The sequence below is a fragment of the Penaeus monodon genome, chromosome 39 (genome assembly GCF_015228065.2).
Source record: "Penaeus monodon isolate SGIC_2016 chromosome 39, NSTDA_Pmon_1, whole genome shotgun sequence".
Classification (NCBI taxonomy): Eukaryota; Metazoa; Arthropoda; class Malacostraca; order Decapoda; family Penaeidae; genus Penaeus; species Penaeus monodon.
Window position 1 is genome coordinate 29,456,368 of NC_051424.1, and position 16,247 is coordinate 29,472,614.

Below are 16,247 nucleotides of genomic sequence, written 5' to 3' on the forward strand. Positions count from 1 at the left end.
GCTTAAGTCATAGGATACCCCGCACTTTTCCTCAAAAATGTTTCTTCTGACCCATAGCCTTATCCAAAAATAAATTCTTTATCGCCTTTAAACTGCTATTTGAAGCTGCATTTATATTAAATGTAACTCATCATGAGACTTCCAAGAAAGAATTAGTCGATCGGTCCACGATAAGCTCGCGATTTAGAAAAACGGAGATAGAACTTACCCGTGAAAAGTCGTTGGAAAATTCCGCTTTATCATCGATTCGTCGTCGTCACTCCCTTCACTATCACTTCGAAAAAATTCGGTCTCATTTCCATATTTTCTACGCTTGCTGCACCCAAATGCACAGCACTGTGTACCCCGCTTCGCCATATTAGCATTAGTCTCACGGTTTCATTTGGGTACATCCAATATGGCGCCGACCAGATTTTATTGACTTCAAATCTGCGCTCTAAGAACAATTAGTTGCTCGATCCAGTCTTTTTTTGAGATCAGTGGACGTGATCCACAGGCCATGAGAAAATGTTTGAGCCTGCACTCTCTCTCTCTCTCTCCGTCTCTAACCGGTCTGTTTACTCTTCCGGTCTTTTTCCCTCTCTTTCTGCTCTTTTCCGATCTTTTTCTCTCTCTTCCCATGCTCTTCTGATCTCTTTCCCATTCTTCTACTCTTTTCCGATCATTTTTTCTATCTTCCCTTTCTCTTCTACTCTCTTCTGATCTTTTTCTTTCACTTCCCATTCTCTTCTGATTTTTCCCCTCTCTTCTACTCTTTTCCGATCTTTTTTGTCCTTTCCCATTCTCTTCTACTTTCTTCCCATTTTTTCCCCTCTTCTACTCTTTTCTGATCTCTTTCTCTCTCTTCCCATTCTCTTCTACTCTCTTTTTCCCTCTCTTCTGCTCTCTCCTACTTTTTTTCGATCTTTTTTCTCTCTCTCTTCTACTATTCCCGTTCTTTCTCACTCTCTTCCGCTATAAAGCATGTCTTTAATTACAAAGAACACTTGTATTTATTTGGCTGTAAATCTGAATGTGCCAGTCACTTACATGTTGTATATTCAGCTTCTTTTACCAAAATACTGTGATTAGAATACATTTAGGTTATATTTTTCTCTTCATTTAGGAAATACAGTCAACAACGTTATGAATTCTCTTTGATCTTCTTTAAGCAAAGTTCACAGTACGTTCTTAATTGCTGGAAATATATGTACATATTTTTTGGCCAACTTTGCATTACAGAAAATGGATGGCTGGTTACAATTTACTTAGGGTAACTTCTCTGTTTCTTAATGCGTTAGTTTTAAATTATATTTATCTATAGGTTACGACTGAAGAATTTTAATTGTGGGATATCATATCTGTCATTTAATACCATACTACTACTACTAACAATAATCAGAAATATAATAATAAAGGCAATATTTTAAAGAGTAATTATAATAGTGGTACTAAAAACAATAGAAACAATTATAATAATTGTAGAACAAACTGAAGGGCCAGCAGTGCGACGCGTCAGTACCACCTACAGCAATTAGGGCATCAAGAATAGGCTCTGGATTCTTGCACACATTTAATCCTTTATGTATTTGTTGCATACAAATACATAAATCGTATGGTTTGCAGCTCACTTTACAGAGTACAAATTAATTTAGTAGCTCGAACATCAGCATCAAAACAAATAAACAAACAAACAAAAGATAATCACATCGTATCCCAAAGCAGGTTGCACTGACGCTTCATGTCACACGTCACGTAATGACAGGTAGCCAGCCTAACGCCCCTTGCATGGTTAATTAATGGTTAAAACAAATAAAGGGTAAAAATGTGTTAACAATTATGGCAAGTGAACAGAAGGAGATGAAGAAGGAAAAGGAAATGGGAAGAGGAAAAGACCGTGCAAAATTAGTTGAGGCGAGGGCTGAGTTCCAAGGTAGGGGTGATCCCCTACACTGGGGGCCTGTCTCCATCTAAGCCCCCACGACAACAACGAGCAAGGGACTGGGGGAGGGGGACGCCCCTTTCATCTATATGAAACCGGATGGCGAAGCTCTCCGGTAAGAATTTCCGGAATGGTCAAGGGTCAAAACAAAGAAATTTACCAGACACCAAAGATCACACAGCTTTATGGTAAACGATTTGTGTAAGTGGACAACAGATGGGGATGAAGAGAAGGAAAAGGAAAGGGAGAAAAGAAAAGACACTGCGAGGGCCGAGGTACAGGGCAGGGGTGATCCTCACATTGGCCCTCAATCTCCGCCTCCAAAGCCGCACAGAACAAGAGCAAGGGATTGAGGGTGGGGGGGGTCATGAGGGTAGAAAGCCAGTCTGCACAACAGCAAGCCCAACTCCTGCGCTCTTTCCCAGACTGCACCGAAGTCCTTGGGGTTACCACGGCCACTGCAACAGTTCTCTAGCACTGCTTTCACTGCCAGCTCTCTTCCAGAAGATAAGAAAGCCACAGATCACAAAACGCATGGTCTCCTCGAAGCGGTCTACCAAACAACGACATTCACAACCAACCAAAACCAGCTTGTGATACGGTATTCCTTGGTATCGCGCTTCTGGCTGCCCTGCATTGGCCTATCCCAGCTCGACCTTGTCCCAGGAGAAAATACCAAGGGCGGGCTTGGGTAGCAAACGCTTTGGGAAAAGCAATATTGCGTTGTAGTTCCAGTGGTGTAAATCTGTGCATTTGTATTTGTAGATTAGGTGGCGGCCAGTCAGAACTAAGCACATGTGCGTGTACCGATCAGCTTCAAGGCTGAAAAACACTAATGCAAATGAGTTATCAGTAATTATCCATGGAATCTTTAAATCCCATTTTTTACTCCTAATGAATATCTTGATATTAATGATCAACTGTAAACACAACTTTTCGTTATAAACACATTTTTGTCCATTGGAGATGCTACGAAAGGCGGAGCTACTTGTTGCCAGGATAAACGTGGTGGGAAAAGGACGTAATGTTTGCACCTCAGTACGTATTTTATCATATTTGACTTATTAAACAAGATATGCGAGTCAGAAGGACAAAAATCAAACCATAACAGCAACCTATGCGAATATAAGTTTCATACAGAATAATCCACATACGAAGATATTTCAACTCAAAAGTGCCAACAGCAACAATAAAGTTAGAACAATTTTCCCTGGAACTGACCTACATTATCAAAGAAAACTTTATTTCTGAAAAGTGTAACAAAAAACGTAAAACCCTTTCGCAATATTCTACAATAACAAAGATAATCATTATCATCATCATCATCATCACCATCACCATCATGATGATAGTAATGATAGTGATAATAACAATAATAGTAATAATAACAACAATAGCAATACAATAAAATAATAATAATAATAATAATAATAATAATAATAATAACAACAACAACACGAATACTCCTACTAATAATATTAATAATAGCAATAAAAATAAAGGTAAAAATGATAACAATCATAATAATAATAGTAATAATGGTAATAACAATGTTAACAATAATGCTAATAGAAATAATGATAATGATGATGATAATAATCACACTATAATAATAATAATAATAATAATAATAATAATAATAATAATAATAATAATAATAATAATAACAGTAAAGACAATTTAAATACAATAATTATAACTGTTATTATGATAATGATAACGATGATAATGATATGATAATAAAACTGGCAGTAGTAGTAGTAGTAATGATGATGATGATGATGATGATATGACTAATAATGAAATACTGATAATAATTATAATAATCACCATCATAATAATAATCATGATTATTATCATGATAACAGTGATGATAACAATGATGATAATTATAATAATGATAATAAGGAGAAAAGGGGGGTGGGAAAAGGGAAGGAGGGGGTTAAGGGAGGGAGGGGGGAATAGGGGAGAGAGGTGATTAGGGGAGAGGGGATTAAGGGAGGGAAGGGTTAAGGGAGGGAGGGAGGGGATTAAGGGGGGAGGGAGATTAAGGGTGGAAGGGGAAAAGGAAGGGAGGGGGATTAAGGGAGATAGGGTATTTCAGGGAAGAAAGGGGATTCTTCTTCTTTTAACGGTAGGCTCATGTCTGAGGGATTATGGGAGCGAAAAAGGTGGAGGAGGCTAAAGAGGAATAGGAGGGAGGGGGGAGGGAGTGAATATAAGGAAGATGAGGGAGGAAGAGTGGGGAAGTGAGAGGGAGAGGGGGAGGGAGAGGGAGAAGGAGTGGGGGAGGGAGAAGAAGGGAGGGAGGGAGAGGGAGAGAATGAGAGAGAGAGGGTGAGGGAGAAAGAAAGAGAGAGGAAAATGTGAGAGAGGAAGCGGGAGGTAAAAGAAAGAAGGTGGAAAACGGAAAAAGGAGACAAGAAGTGAGGAGGAGAGCGAACGGAAAGGGGAAAAAAAGAGAGAAAAGGGACAGATGGAGGAAGAAGGAAGAAAAAGTAAAAAAAAAAAAAATACCGCAAAAAAAAAATCCCTTCTTCTCACGAAAAAAAAAATCAACGCGAACCAAAAAAAAAAAAAAAAAAAAAAAAAAAAAGCTTTACACCACTGGAACTACAACGCAATATTGCTTTTCCCAAAGCGTTTGCTACCCAAGCCCGCCCTTGGTATTTTCTCCTGGGACAAGGTCGAGCTGCGATAGGCCAATGCAGGGCAGCCAGAAGCGCGATACCAAGGAACACCGTATCGCAAGCTGGTATTGGTGTATCAAACGCTCTGACTGATCAAATGATGAAAATGGTAATAATGATGATATTACTAATAATACTAGTGCAATTTTTACTACTATTACTTCTACTAATAATAATTATATTGATAATGATAGTGATAATCATAATTATATTGATAATGAGGATAATAATGATAATGATAATAATGATAATAATAATAATGATAATAATAATAATAATAATAATAATAATAATGATAACAATAACAATAATAGTAATACTACTACTACTACTACTACTAATATTAATAATAACAATAATAGCAATACTACTACTAATGATAATAATGATAATGATAATGATAATAGCAATAATAATAATAATAATGATGATGATGATGATGATGATGATGATGATGATGATGATGATGGTGATGATGATGATAATAATAATGATAATGATAACAGCAATAATTATTATAATCACGATAACAATTACAGTAATAATGATAGTATAATAATAATAACAGTAATAGGGATAATAATGATAATGATAATAATAATAAATATAAAAATAACAGTAATGATGATGATGATAACAAAAAATAACAAAAATAATTAGTATAAGATTATAATCACGATCATCATCAACATTATCATAATAATAATAATAATAATAATGATAATAGTAATGATAACAATAATAAATATATTACTAATAATATAATAATAATAATAATGATAATGACAGTGATAGTAATAATAATAATAATAACAACAACAATAATAATAATAATAATGATTACAATGTTAATAATGATGATAATAATGACTTTAATGATAACAACAACTGTGACATTTGTGATGATAACCATGATAACAATAATAACAACAATAAATATGATGATAATAATAAAGAATCGTGATATCTTCAAAAAGTTCATATTTAGATAAACAGTTCATATGTAGATAAATATATGATAATAGTACAAACAAAAATGAATACAAAGGCACACACGAAACAACACGTATGCAACTAGAGAGCGTGAGTGTAAAACTTCAGAGCTTTCTTTTCCTCTTAATATTGAGCTCGAGCTTCCTTAACCCGTTTACTTCCTTTAAATAATTATCTCCTCCCACTCCCTCCCCATCCCTCCTTGTTCCCCCAAGCCCTGCCCCACTCAAGTCACTCCCCCCACCCCCAACTCCATATTACACTCATGATTTTTTTTTTTTTTTCTTTATCTGCTTTTCGAATATCTTCCTTCTCGTTTTGTGTAAGTTGATTTTCTTTTTGGATATTCTGTTTTATTATTATTATTATTATTATTATTATTATATTGTTATTTTTTTCTCATCCCTTTGTTTTAACTTTTTCTCAGCTTTCCATTCCTTCCTTCCCTCCTCCTTCTCCTCTCTTTCCCTTCTCCCTACTTTCTTTCTTTCCCCTCCCCCTTCCTCCTTTATTCCTCATCCACCTCCCTCTCTCCCTTCCTCCTCCAATCTCCTCTCTCCTTCCCCTTAGTCTTCCCCTTCCTCCTCCTCCTCTCCCTCCCCCTCCTCCTCCTCCTCCTCTCCCTCCCTCCCCCTCGTCTCCCCCCTCCTCCTCCTCCTCCTCTCCCTTTCTCCCCCCTCCTTCTCTTCCTCCACCCTATATAAAGAACCAGATCCCAGCTGAACCTGTCTATTTCATCCCCTCTCATAAGACGAGGTTGGTCGTGTGCTGAGGTTCGATGTTTGTGAACCTTTTCTGGGGTTTTATTTTGTCTTACGGTTTTTTATGTTTAAAATTCCGCGCGGTTGTCTTTGTTTAGGCCTGAATGGGTTGACTTTTCGGTGTATTTTTAAAACTTTAAAATTTAGATGTATCGTTTTGTGAATCCGTTCAATGAGTGATGATGATAAAAGGAAGAAGATGAAGGAGAAAAGGCAAAAGATGGAGAAGAAAAAGGAAGGAATGAAGAGGAAAGGAGAGTGGATTCAGTGTTATTTCAGATTCAGTGTGACGAAATTTGTGACGCGAAAAGTGCGAGCGATTACGGAATCATACGTTTAGTAAATTAATGAATTATAAGGGAAAGCTTGAGTAAATATGTGTCTGGAATTACATTTTTATTCTCTCTCTCATTAGACACACATTGTATATAATAGGAGCATATGCACATAAACATACATACATACATACACATATACATAAACGCACACACACACACACATATATGTGTGGGTGTGGGTGTGCGTGTATGTGGGTGTGTGCATACGTGTGCGTGCATGCATGAGTACGTGCATGAGTGCGTGCATGAGTGCCTGCTTACGTGTATGCGTGCGTAACGCGTGCGTGAGTGCGTGCAAAAACCCGTGAACTTAACACCAAATCAAAAAAAAAATCACCTTCTGAAACACCTACTGAAATTCGTCATTATCCAGAGTGACTCTTCCGCTGATTCTAATTCAGCAAGGATTGGCTTCCTAATCCCGAACATCTGTTGAGAGGAAACTGCGAAAATCTCTACAGTTGATGTCGAATCAGAAGAAACATACCACAATGTAAAAACGGGGTTTACTGAAAACGAGACTACAGTTTCGAAATCCACCTGGATTTCTGATGATGGAATCTAGAGGGATTTCGAAACTGTAGTCTCGTTTTTAAATAAATCAAGTTTTTTCTTTGTGGGTTTTTTCTACCACAGTATTAACACGGAAGATTATTTTACCATTCACACCGCTGATTAGAGTTTCCCAATAATTTCCTCCTCGCGTACTCAAGATTGTAAAACCTCGTCAGCAAACTCTAAATGTGCATATGGAGGTAATTTTCATGAATCAGCTTGTTTAGGTTTCGGTAAAACAATGCTTTTAAGTGAGTCGTTTGGCTCAGTGACGTTGTTCTCAAACTGGGGGGAGGGGGCAAGCAAACAAACAAACAAACACACACGCGCGCGCGCGCACACACACACACACACACACACACACACACACACACACACACACACACACACACACACACACGCACGCACACGATCCTAAACAATTGAACTAAATAATTGTCAACGCATCAAAATAGCACTACATAACTTCTATACTTGAAAAAGCCTTGTGAAGATTTCCTAGAAAGTTAAAAAGTGGGGTGTCATGAAAATTTTGGAAACCACAGATTCAGTAGTCTGAAAATTATTGTATGTTTACACATTATTATTATTTACAATCTTATCATGGTTCTCCTCTGTGGTACGTGTTCACTGGGTACAGTGCAGTGGTTCTTAAGGGATCGTGGGGCACTGCGAGATTCCAAAGTAAAAGTTCTGAAACCTCGAGATTCCAAAGTAAGAGTTCTCAAGCCTCGAGATTCCAAAGTAAAAGTTCTGAAGCAGCCAAATTCCAAAGAAAAGGTTCTCAAGCAGCCAAATTCCAAAGAAAAGGTTCTCAAGCAGCCAAATTCCAAAGTAAAAGTTCTCAAGCAGCCAAATTCCAAAGTAAAAGAGATTTCACGTCAACCAAAAATTACTTCTTTTTCATTCTTCTGGGTAATATACATGTTCGTCGAAGGAGCATTGCTATATGTATTTATTTTGTTTCGAGATTTTGTCGGGCGTGGAGTAGGCGGAGGTGCCCCTTGCTAATTGGCAATCCGTGTGAGGCTGGGGGAGGGGGAAGGGCCTATGAAGGAAAGGGTGCCATCAGCCGATAAGTTATTAGTTTGGAAAGGTGGGTATCTAGATTTGATTTTTTTATATATACATGAACTTGGTATTAAAAGAGCAGTGTGACGAGGCTGTCTGGAGTCCGAGCCTGGGTGTATTATGCATTACATCCTCTACACCTTTACTCCTGAGAACTATCGAGAAATGTCCTTTTCTACATTTCATGAGCTGGGTTTAAAACGCTGGATACCCTCTCGTAATGGAATAGCAAGGCCGACTTGTTAACCAAAATCAATAGTTATTCATAAAGATCTATGCAGACCATTCCCCATTATCTCTACAGCAAATGAAAAATGGTGTTATTATATCTTTTGCATTGTGTGGATATCTCTCTCTTTTCGCTGTCTGTTTGACTATCCGCGCGCACGCGTGTGTGTGTGTGCGCGTTTGCGTTTGCGTATGCGTGTACGTGTGCGTGTGCGTGTGCGTATGCGTGTGCGTGTGTGCGTGTGTGTGTGTGTGTGTGTGTGTGTGTGTGTGTGTGTGTGTGTGTGTGTGTGTGTGTGTGTGTGTGTGTGTGCGTGTGCGTGCGCGTGCAAGCGCGTGTGTTGGCGTATGCCAGTACCTGCGCCTGCGTATCTGAGCGCCGTCCTCCCCCAACAGATGAAGGTCGCAGCCCTCCTCCTGACGGTGTGCCTGGCCGCCGGCTGCCGAGCTGACGAGGCTGACCTGAGAGAAGAGCGCCTCGTCGCCTACTTCTCCACCACCTCCTCCACAACCCTCACCACCGTCACCATCACCGACATTTCCACCTGCCTTTCCACCAAGACCGGAAACTGCAACGGAAGGAGGAAGAAGAGACTGTCGTTCAATTATATCGAGTGAGTCTTTTCTTCATTATTATTACAATCGTTTGTTGTTTATTTTGTGTTGTCTATCATTTATAATATTACCATTATTATGTTATCGTTGTGTATCATTAGTTATTATTATTGTCCATATTGTGTAGCACGTGGCCTGATGACAGATGTAGTGTAGTGACAATAATGATGATAAAGAAATTAGATAATACACATAAAAATGATGCAGTAATGATCAAAATGCTAGTAATAATGATAATGATGAGAATGATAGTAGTAATAATGATAATGATGATGATGATGTTAATTATAATAATAATAATAACTTCAATAATGATAGTATGAGTAAGAGTACCATTATTAGTAATAACAGTATTTATAACAATAATGATGATAATGATGATGATAATGATACCAATTATAATAATGATTATGATTATGATAACTATAAAGGTGATAGTAATGATAATAAATTACAATGATTATCATTATGATTGTGACTATGGCTATGAATATGATATTGATTATGATAAAAATAACAGCTAATAATAATGGTAATAATAATGATGTTAATATTATAAAAATAACAGTAATTTTCTCTTGTGATTGTGGTTAACATATTTTTCTACTTTATTCTTATATTCACATACTTATTTTTCTTATTGTTCTCTACTTATCTCTTCTTTAGCCACCCTGTTATTCACACTCTTTATTCCACTGTCCTTATTCCCCTTTTTTCTTGACTCTATCTCAGTCTATCCATTTCTCTATCCTCTGCCCTTGTATGTTTGTCTGTCTGTCATTCTATCCCTATCTATCCGTCAGTCTATCTGTCTCTCGTTTCACCCTTACAAAAAAAAAAAAAAAAAAAAAAAGAAAAAAAAAAATCCCACAATTTGTTGTTTATTTTGTGTTGTCTATCATTTATAATATTACCATTATTCTGTTATCGTTGTGTATCATTAGATATTAGATATTATTATTGTCCGATGCCCGACGTGACTCACTCTCTCTTCCCCCCCTTTCCCTTCCCCCCCCCCCACCTCCAGGGACCTCGAGCAAATGAACGACATCCCGCTGGACAGCACGCAACAGGTGGAGAACTTCGAGGTCCGCCACGAACGCTCTGCTGACGGCGAAGGGGACAGAGAAGGCAAGATCCTGACTATCTGGACCACGTATTTCTCGACTCTCACCGTGACCAGCACCTCGGTTCTGGCCTCCACCACCATCACCGCCTCGGCCCTCTGCCTGGCGCCGAATGTGGCCAAGACTTGCTTCGGGGGGTAAAAGATGGAGGGAAAGTGAGAGAATCAAGGGGTTTGGCCGGTGAGGTTGTGTGGTTCGTGGAGAGGAGGGGGGGGGAGGTGGAGAAGAGGGGAGGAAAGGACCACACCAGTCTTCTTGATGTTGGTCTTATATTTAGTTTTTTTTTTTTACCGTCTTTCTCCATATATTTTCCTTTCTTTTACGTATATTTGTGTTTGTTTCTGTTATTTATTCTTTTTCTTTTCGTTTCTCTCTCTCTCTCTCTCTCTCTCTCTCTCTCTCTCTCTCTCTCTCTCTCTCTCTCTCTCTCTCTCTCTCTCAGGCGAATGGGGAAAGAGAGAGAAAGGAACCTCATTGCGTCCTCCACTGTCACCACCATTACCGCTTACCCCGCGAAAGCGATGATGGAACCTAGGCTTCGGATTAATGTATCTCTAACTTATTTATTGGCCATAACTACGTCTGCACTTTAGTTAAATTTTGGTAAATCTTTTACTTGTATTACAGTTTTGATCACTAACTCCAGTCAATGGCGAAATCATGGCTCTAGCGTCGCATTCGTAGAATTTGCGGTAACAGTGGTAAACCCTAGTGTGCTCGAAGAAAGATGACTTTTAATTTTTTTTTGTTAATTTATTATAATATTAGTATGCCTATCATCACACACAGAATCTCAGGTGTATGTAAATGTTATTAAATATTAAGATACAGAATATCCCTTGTTTTACTGACCAATGTTACAAGACCTCCGAAGCGATAATATGAAAATTTTTATCTTACTAACCCGTGGAAAAACATTAATATGCACTCCTGTAAGAAATTATGTCCATGTGCACTGTCCTGAAATAAAAATAATGTCCTCTGTACAAAACACAAGCACGACGTCAAAAAATGCGAAGCGGCTGGAGCAAAGTGCTGCGGTCGTACAACAAGACTGTTGCGGTCACTCAGTACACTTTGTACAGTTAAAAATGTTGCGGTCATTCAGTAGATGGCGTACCATGTGTTTTGGTCATTCAATAGACGTACTGTGATAACTGCTGCGGTCGTTTAGTAGACGTTGTACTGTAAAAAGTGTTGCGGACGTTCAATGGCGTACTGCGAAGAATGCTGCAGTCGCTCAATAGATAGCGTATTGGGAAAAGTGTTGTGGTCGCTCAGTAGACGTTGTACTGTGAAGAGAGTTGCGTTGCTCAATAGATGGCGTACTGCGAAGTATGCAATGAGGGTTGGGAAACGGAAGTGAAGGGTTGACATATTGTTGCAGGAAGAGATAGAAGTTGTCGTTAACTCTCATCAGATGGTGGCAACACTAGGGAGGGGGAAGAGGCTGGACGATGAAGAAGTGCAGTTGCAGCATCATTGCTAATAGTTTTGCAGAATGATTGTTAGACGAAACAGCAACACGAAGATTGAAACTGCATCTTTTTCATATATAGAAGTGCAGTTGCAACATCATTGCTAATAGTATTGCAGATTATTGTTAGACGAAACAACAACACAAAGATTGAAACTGCATTTTTTTCACATAAACCTTCCGTAGTCCTAAGGCTTGATCTGCCTTCATAATCTTATTAATTGAAATGAATATATACATCTGTGTATGTCTGTATATACACGCACTCATATTGCACACACACACATGAACTTTCAGGATGTTATTGAGGAGAATAAAAACGAATAACTTTTCAATATTTTATTTTGCCTGAAGTTTACTTACACATTCAGTGTTATTGGGACATCGCAGCTTATATTCTCTCTCTCTCTCTCTCTCTCTCTCTCTCTCTCTCTCTCTCTCTTACTTTCTCTTTCTCTCTCTCTCTCTCACCCTATCTCTCTTTCTCTATTTCTCTCTCTCTCTCTCTCTCTCTCTCTCTCTCTCTCTCTCTCTCTCTCTCCTCACTCTCTTCTCTCTCACTCTCTCTCTCTCTTTGTCTAAGGGGAAGTGCAAGAGCAACAATGCAAAATCGGGTAAATAAATAGAGAAATAATTACAGAATGACAAAAACCCCGTCCACCGACCAGACTGAGCGAGCACCACTTCCATCCACTTGTATCTCCCCCCCTCTCCACTCCCCCTCCACCCCCCCCCGCCTCTCACCAACCTCCCTCCTATCCCCTCCTATTCCTTTATCTCCCTTTCCAGCCTTCCTCTCCATCCTTTTATCGCCCTCAAGCTATCAACCATGTCCCTCTTCTTTCTCCCCCCCCCCTTCCTTCTCCACTAACCCACTCTTTCCACCACCACCTTCTCCCCCTCACCTATCTCTCCCCAACCCCACTCCACTCCTCAACCCCAACCCCACTCCACCTCTCATCCCCACTCTCCATTCCACCCCTCACCCCCAACCCCACTCCACCCCCACCCCCTCTCCACCCTTCACCCCCTCTCCACCCTTCACCCCCACCCCCTCTCTACCCCTCACCCCCCTCTCCACCCCCCCAGCCTCACGTGAACTGCTCATACATATCGACCGACTTCATGACGAGCTCCATGACGCCGTAGCCTCCGAAGGCCTGGGACAGCACCTCCCTCTCGACCACGTCCTCGAGGAGCACCTTGGCCAGCACCGCGCCCGCGGAAGCCCCGAGGAAGAAGAGCATCCCCCCAAGGACCACCTCGAAAGTCATTATCAGCTTCATTGTCAGGTAGTTGAGGGCGTCGCTCAGGGCCTCGCCGTAAGGGCCTGCGGGAGGGGGGGGGGAGGGTTAGCAGGATAGTTGTAGTGGGCACTGTCAGGCGTGGTGTGTGTGTGTGTGTGTGTGTGTGTGTGTGTGTGTGTGTGTGTGTGTGTGTGTGTGTGTGTGTGTGTGTGTGTGCATGTGTGTGTGTGCGCGCGCGCGCCTGTGCGTGCATGTGCGTGTGTGTGTGTGTGTGTGTGCATATGCCTAATCTCAGCCACCAGCAAAATATAATCATATCAAGATCTATCAATCCAAGTCTTACAAAACAGCACCGGAAAAGAGTACCACGCCCCGCCGACGCACCTGGAATGGGGATGCCGCTCTTGCCAAAGGGCTGCATGACCAGAGGAGACAAGCCCGCGCCATGCAGGTCCTCGCCGGTGGGTGGGAGCTGGATGTAGTAGATGATGGGCGGGTCGTGGGCGGGGCGGTGAGGGCGGTGGGCGGCGTCCGTAGAGTATGGGGCGGGGATGATGATGGGACGGAGGGGGGAGACTGCCGGACCTGGAGAGGGGGGGAGGGGGGTCAGTGAGTAGGTGTCTCTCTGACTCTGTTTATCTCTGTCAGTCTGTCGATATTTATAGACCTATCTATTGTCTACCTATATATTTATGGATAAATAGAGAGAATGATTACCTAAAAAAGTACCACCGACACTCTGCATGGAAAGGAACTGGGGACCCTACTACGTACTCACTCCAAGAGCATCACAACATGAAAACTACAATTAAGTATCATGCTGTGACCACGGCGGCTCAGACATGAACCTACCGTTAAAAGAAGAATGAATATATATCCACTTATCTATCTATATTTACCTGTGTGAGTGTTTGTGTGTGTACGTGTGTGTGTGTATTATATATTATATGTAATATATATATATATATATATATATATATATATATATATATATATATATATATATATATATATATTTGTGTGTGTTTGTGTGTCTCCTCCTTCACGCTCACACACACGATTCCCTTTCTTTTCATTTCCTCCTTCCCTCACTCGTCTCCTTTACGTCTCTCCTCCCTCCCTCCCTCTCTCTCTCTCTCTCTCTCTCTCTCTCTCTCTCTCTCTCTCTCTCTCTCTCTCTCTTGATCTATTTATTTATCTATCCATATATCATTTTGCAATTATCTATCTGTATCTGTTTATCTATCTATTTATCTATCTGTCTATGCAACACAAGCTTCAAAAACACACCTTTTGCGACACTGTAAATGAAGCCAACCACACTCAAGGATAAATGTCAAAGAGGCAGGTAATGAGCCTCTCCGTCGCCGCACCCTTACCTGGCCTGGCATAATGGGCACTCATGAAGCTTTGCGCGGAGGAGGCATCCTGGCTATTCCTGAGGGACGCCCAGCCACCTCCCTCGAGGAACGGCCTTCTCGTTACCTCTTCCCAAGGTTGAATCCTTGGCGGGGCGGGTTTGTTGATTTTCCTAACGTCTGGAGCCTTTTTGGATGATTTGGAGTTTCGGTGAGGCGATTCGCGGGTTCGAAATGGGGCTTCGGGACTTTGAAATGGAGCTTCGGAGCTTAGAAGAAGTAATTCGGATCTGCGAAGTGTCGATTCGGAGTTCGGAAAATTTATCTCTCGAAATTCAGGACTTGGAAGCGGTGATTCATGACTTCGTTGGGGTAACACCAAGTTTTGTATAACTGACTTGGGATTTCGAACAGATGAGACAGAGCTTCGAACGGGCGAATCGGAGAGTTCATTATCCAGGTTCGAGTTCGTTTTAGAAGTGAAGGAGAGACCGGAAGCAACACACACCAGGACGAGAAACAAACTTTTTAAACTGGAAAAAAAAAATCGAGAGAAATGATTAAAGACTGACAAGAGAAGTCAACATCCCAATAGGATAAAAGTCAAATGATATAAAACAATGAGAAGTAAGCATTAATAATGATGATACCAATAACAATTACTAAAGAAAACAATAAAGACACTCTTTTGATAATATCAAAGCTAAATATATTTGTATTGCTATTAGTAAAGGCAACAGCGGTAATAGTGAAAATAACTAACTTATTATCATTATTATTATAGTTGTTATTATTATTATTGTCATTTTACTATCATTTGAAACACCAGTACTTGTATTATCAGTATTACTATTACTACAAATATCATTGATATAATAATGATGATGCTCATTATTATCATAATGCTTATCATTATCATTATTATCATTACAGCCGTTAGTATCATGATGTTATTTTTGTCATAATTATTGTCTTATCTTTACTGATGTCCAAATGGTAATAAAGATAAGATAATAATTGTGATAAAAATAACATCATGATACTAACGGTAGTAATGATAATAATGATAATGATACTACTAATAATGATCATCATCATTATTACATCAATAATATCTGTAGCAATAGTAATACTGATTATACAAGTACTGGTGTTTCAAATGATAGTAAAATGACAATAATAATAATAACAACTATAATAATAATGGTAATAATAATAATAGTAACAATAATTATAATTAAATTATATTAAATAGATAATATATATATATATAAAAATTATGATATAATGATTATTCGAAATAAAATTGAACAATGAATTATTATATATCGATATAATTAATTTAATAATAAAAGATGGAAGATAAAAACATATAAAAAAAATATATTAATAACTGAATAATAAAAATAATGAAATAAATGAATAAAGATAGATATAAGAATATAACATCTCAATAAAGGATAAAGATAATAATATAATATAATAACAATAGAAAGTAAATATGAAATAATAATAATATAATAATAATAATAATAATCAATAATAATATAATAGATAATAAATAAAAAATATAATAATAATAATAATATAATAATAATAATGTAATGATAAATAATATGAAATAGTAATATAATATAACTAATAAAATAAAGCTATAATGATATATAGTAAAGAAGCAAAACAATGGTATTATGATATACATAAAAATAAAATAATAATACATATAATAATAAAATAAGATAAAATAATAATAATATAATAAAATAACATATAACAATGATATAATAATATAATAAAATATAATATAATACAAATAATAATATAATAAATGAAATAATAGCTAATAATAATCACACATAATCATAA

General features: G+C 38.6%; 2 protein-coding genes across 2 annotated transcripts; one reads left to right on the plus strand and one right to left on the minus strand.

Annotated features, from left to right (window-relative positions):
- Nucleotides 1–6,328: 6,328 nt before the first annotated feature.
- LOC119597266 lies at nucleotides 6,329–11,135 on the plus strand. The gene is made up of 3 exons (XM_037946798.1): nucleotides 6,329–6,360; nucleotides 8,954–9,171; nucleotides 10,200–11,135. Exons 2-3 carry the CDS (start codon nucleotides 8,954–8,956, stop codon nucleotides 10,438–10,440), a joined length of 459 nt encoding a protein of 152 aa, XP_037802726.1. The 5' UTR covers nucleotides 6,329–6,360; the 3' UTR covers nucleotides 10,441–11,135.
- A 1,732-nt stretch (nucleotides 11,136–12,867) lies between these two features.
- LOC119597564 lies at nucleotides 12,868–14,619 on the minus strand. Its single transcript, XM_037947138.1, has 3 exons — nucleotides 14,403–14,619; nucleotides 13,408–13,608; nucleotides 12,868–13,106 (listed from the first exon to the last, which is right to left on the minus strand). Exons 1-3 carry the CDS (start codon nucleotides 14,425–14,427, stop codon nucleotides 12,868–12,870), a joined length of 465 nt encoding a protein of 154 aa, XP_037803066.1. The 5' UTR covers nucleotides 14,428–14,619.
- Nucleotides 14,620–16,247: the final 1,628 nt, after the last annotated feature.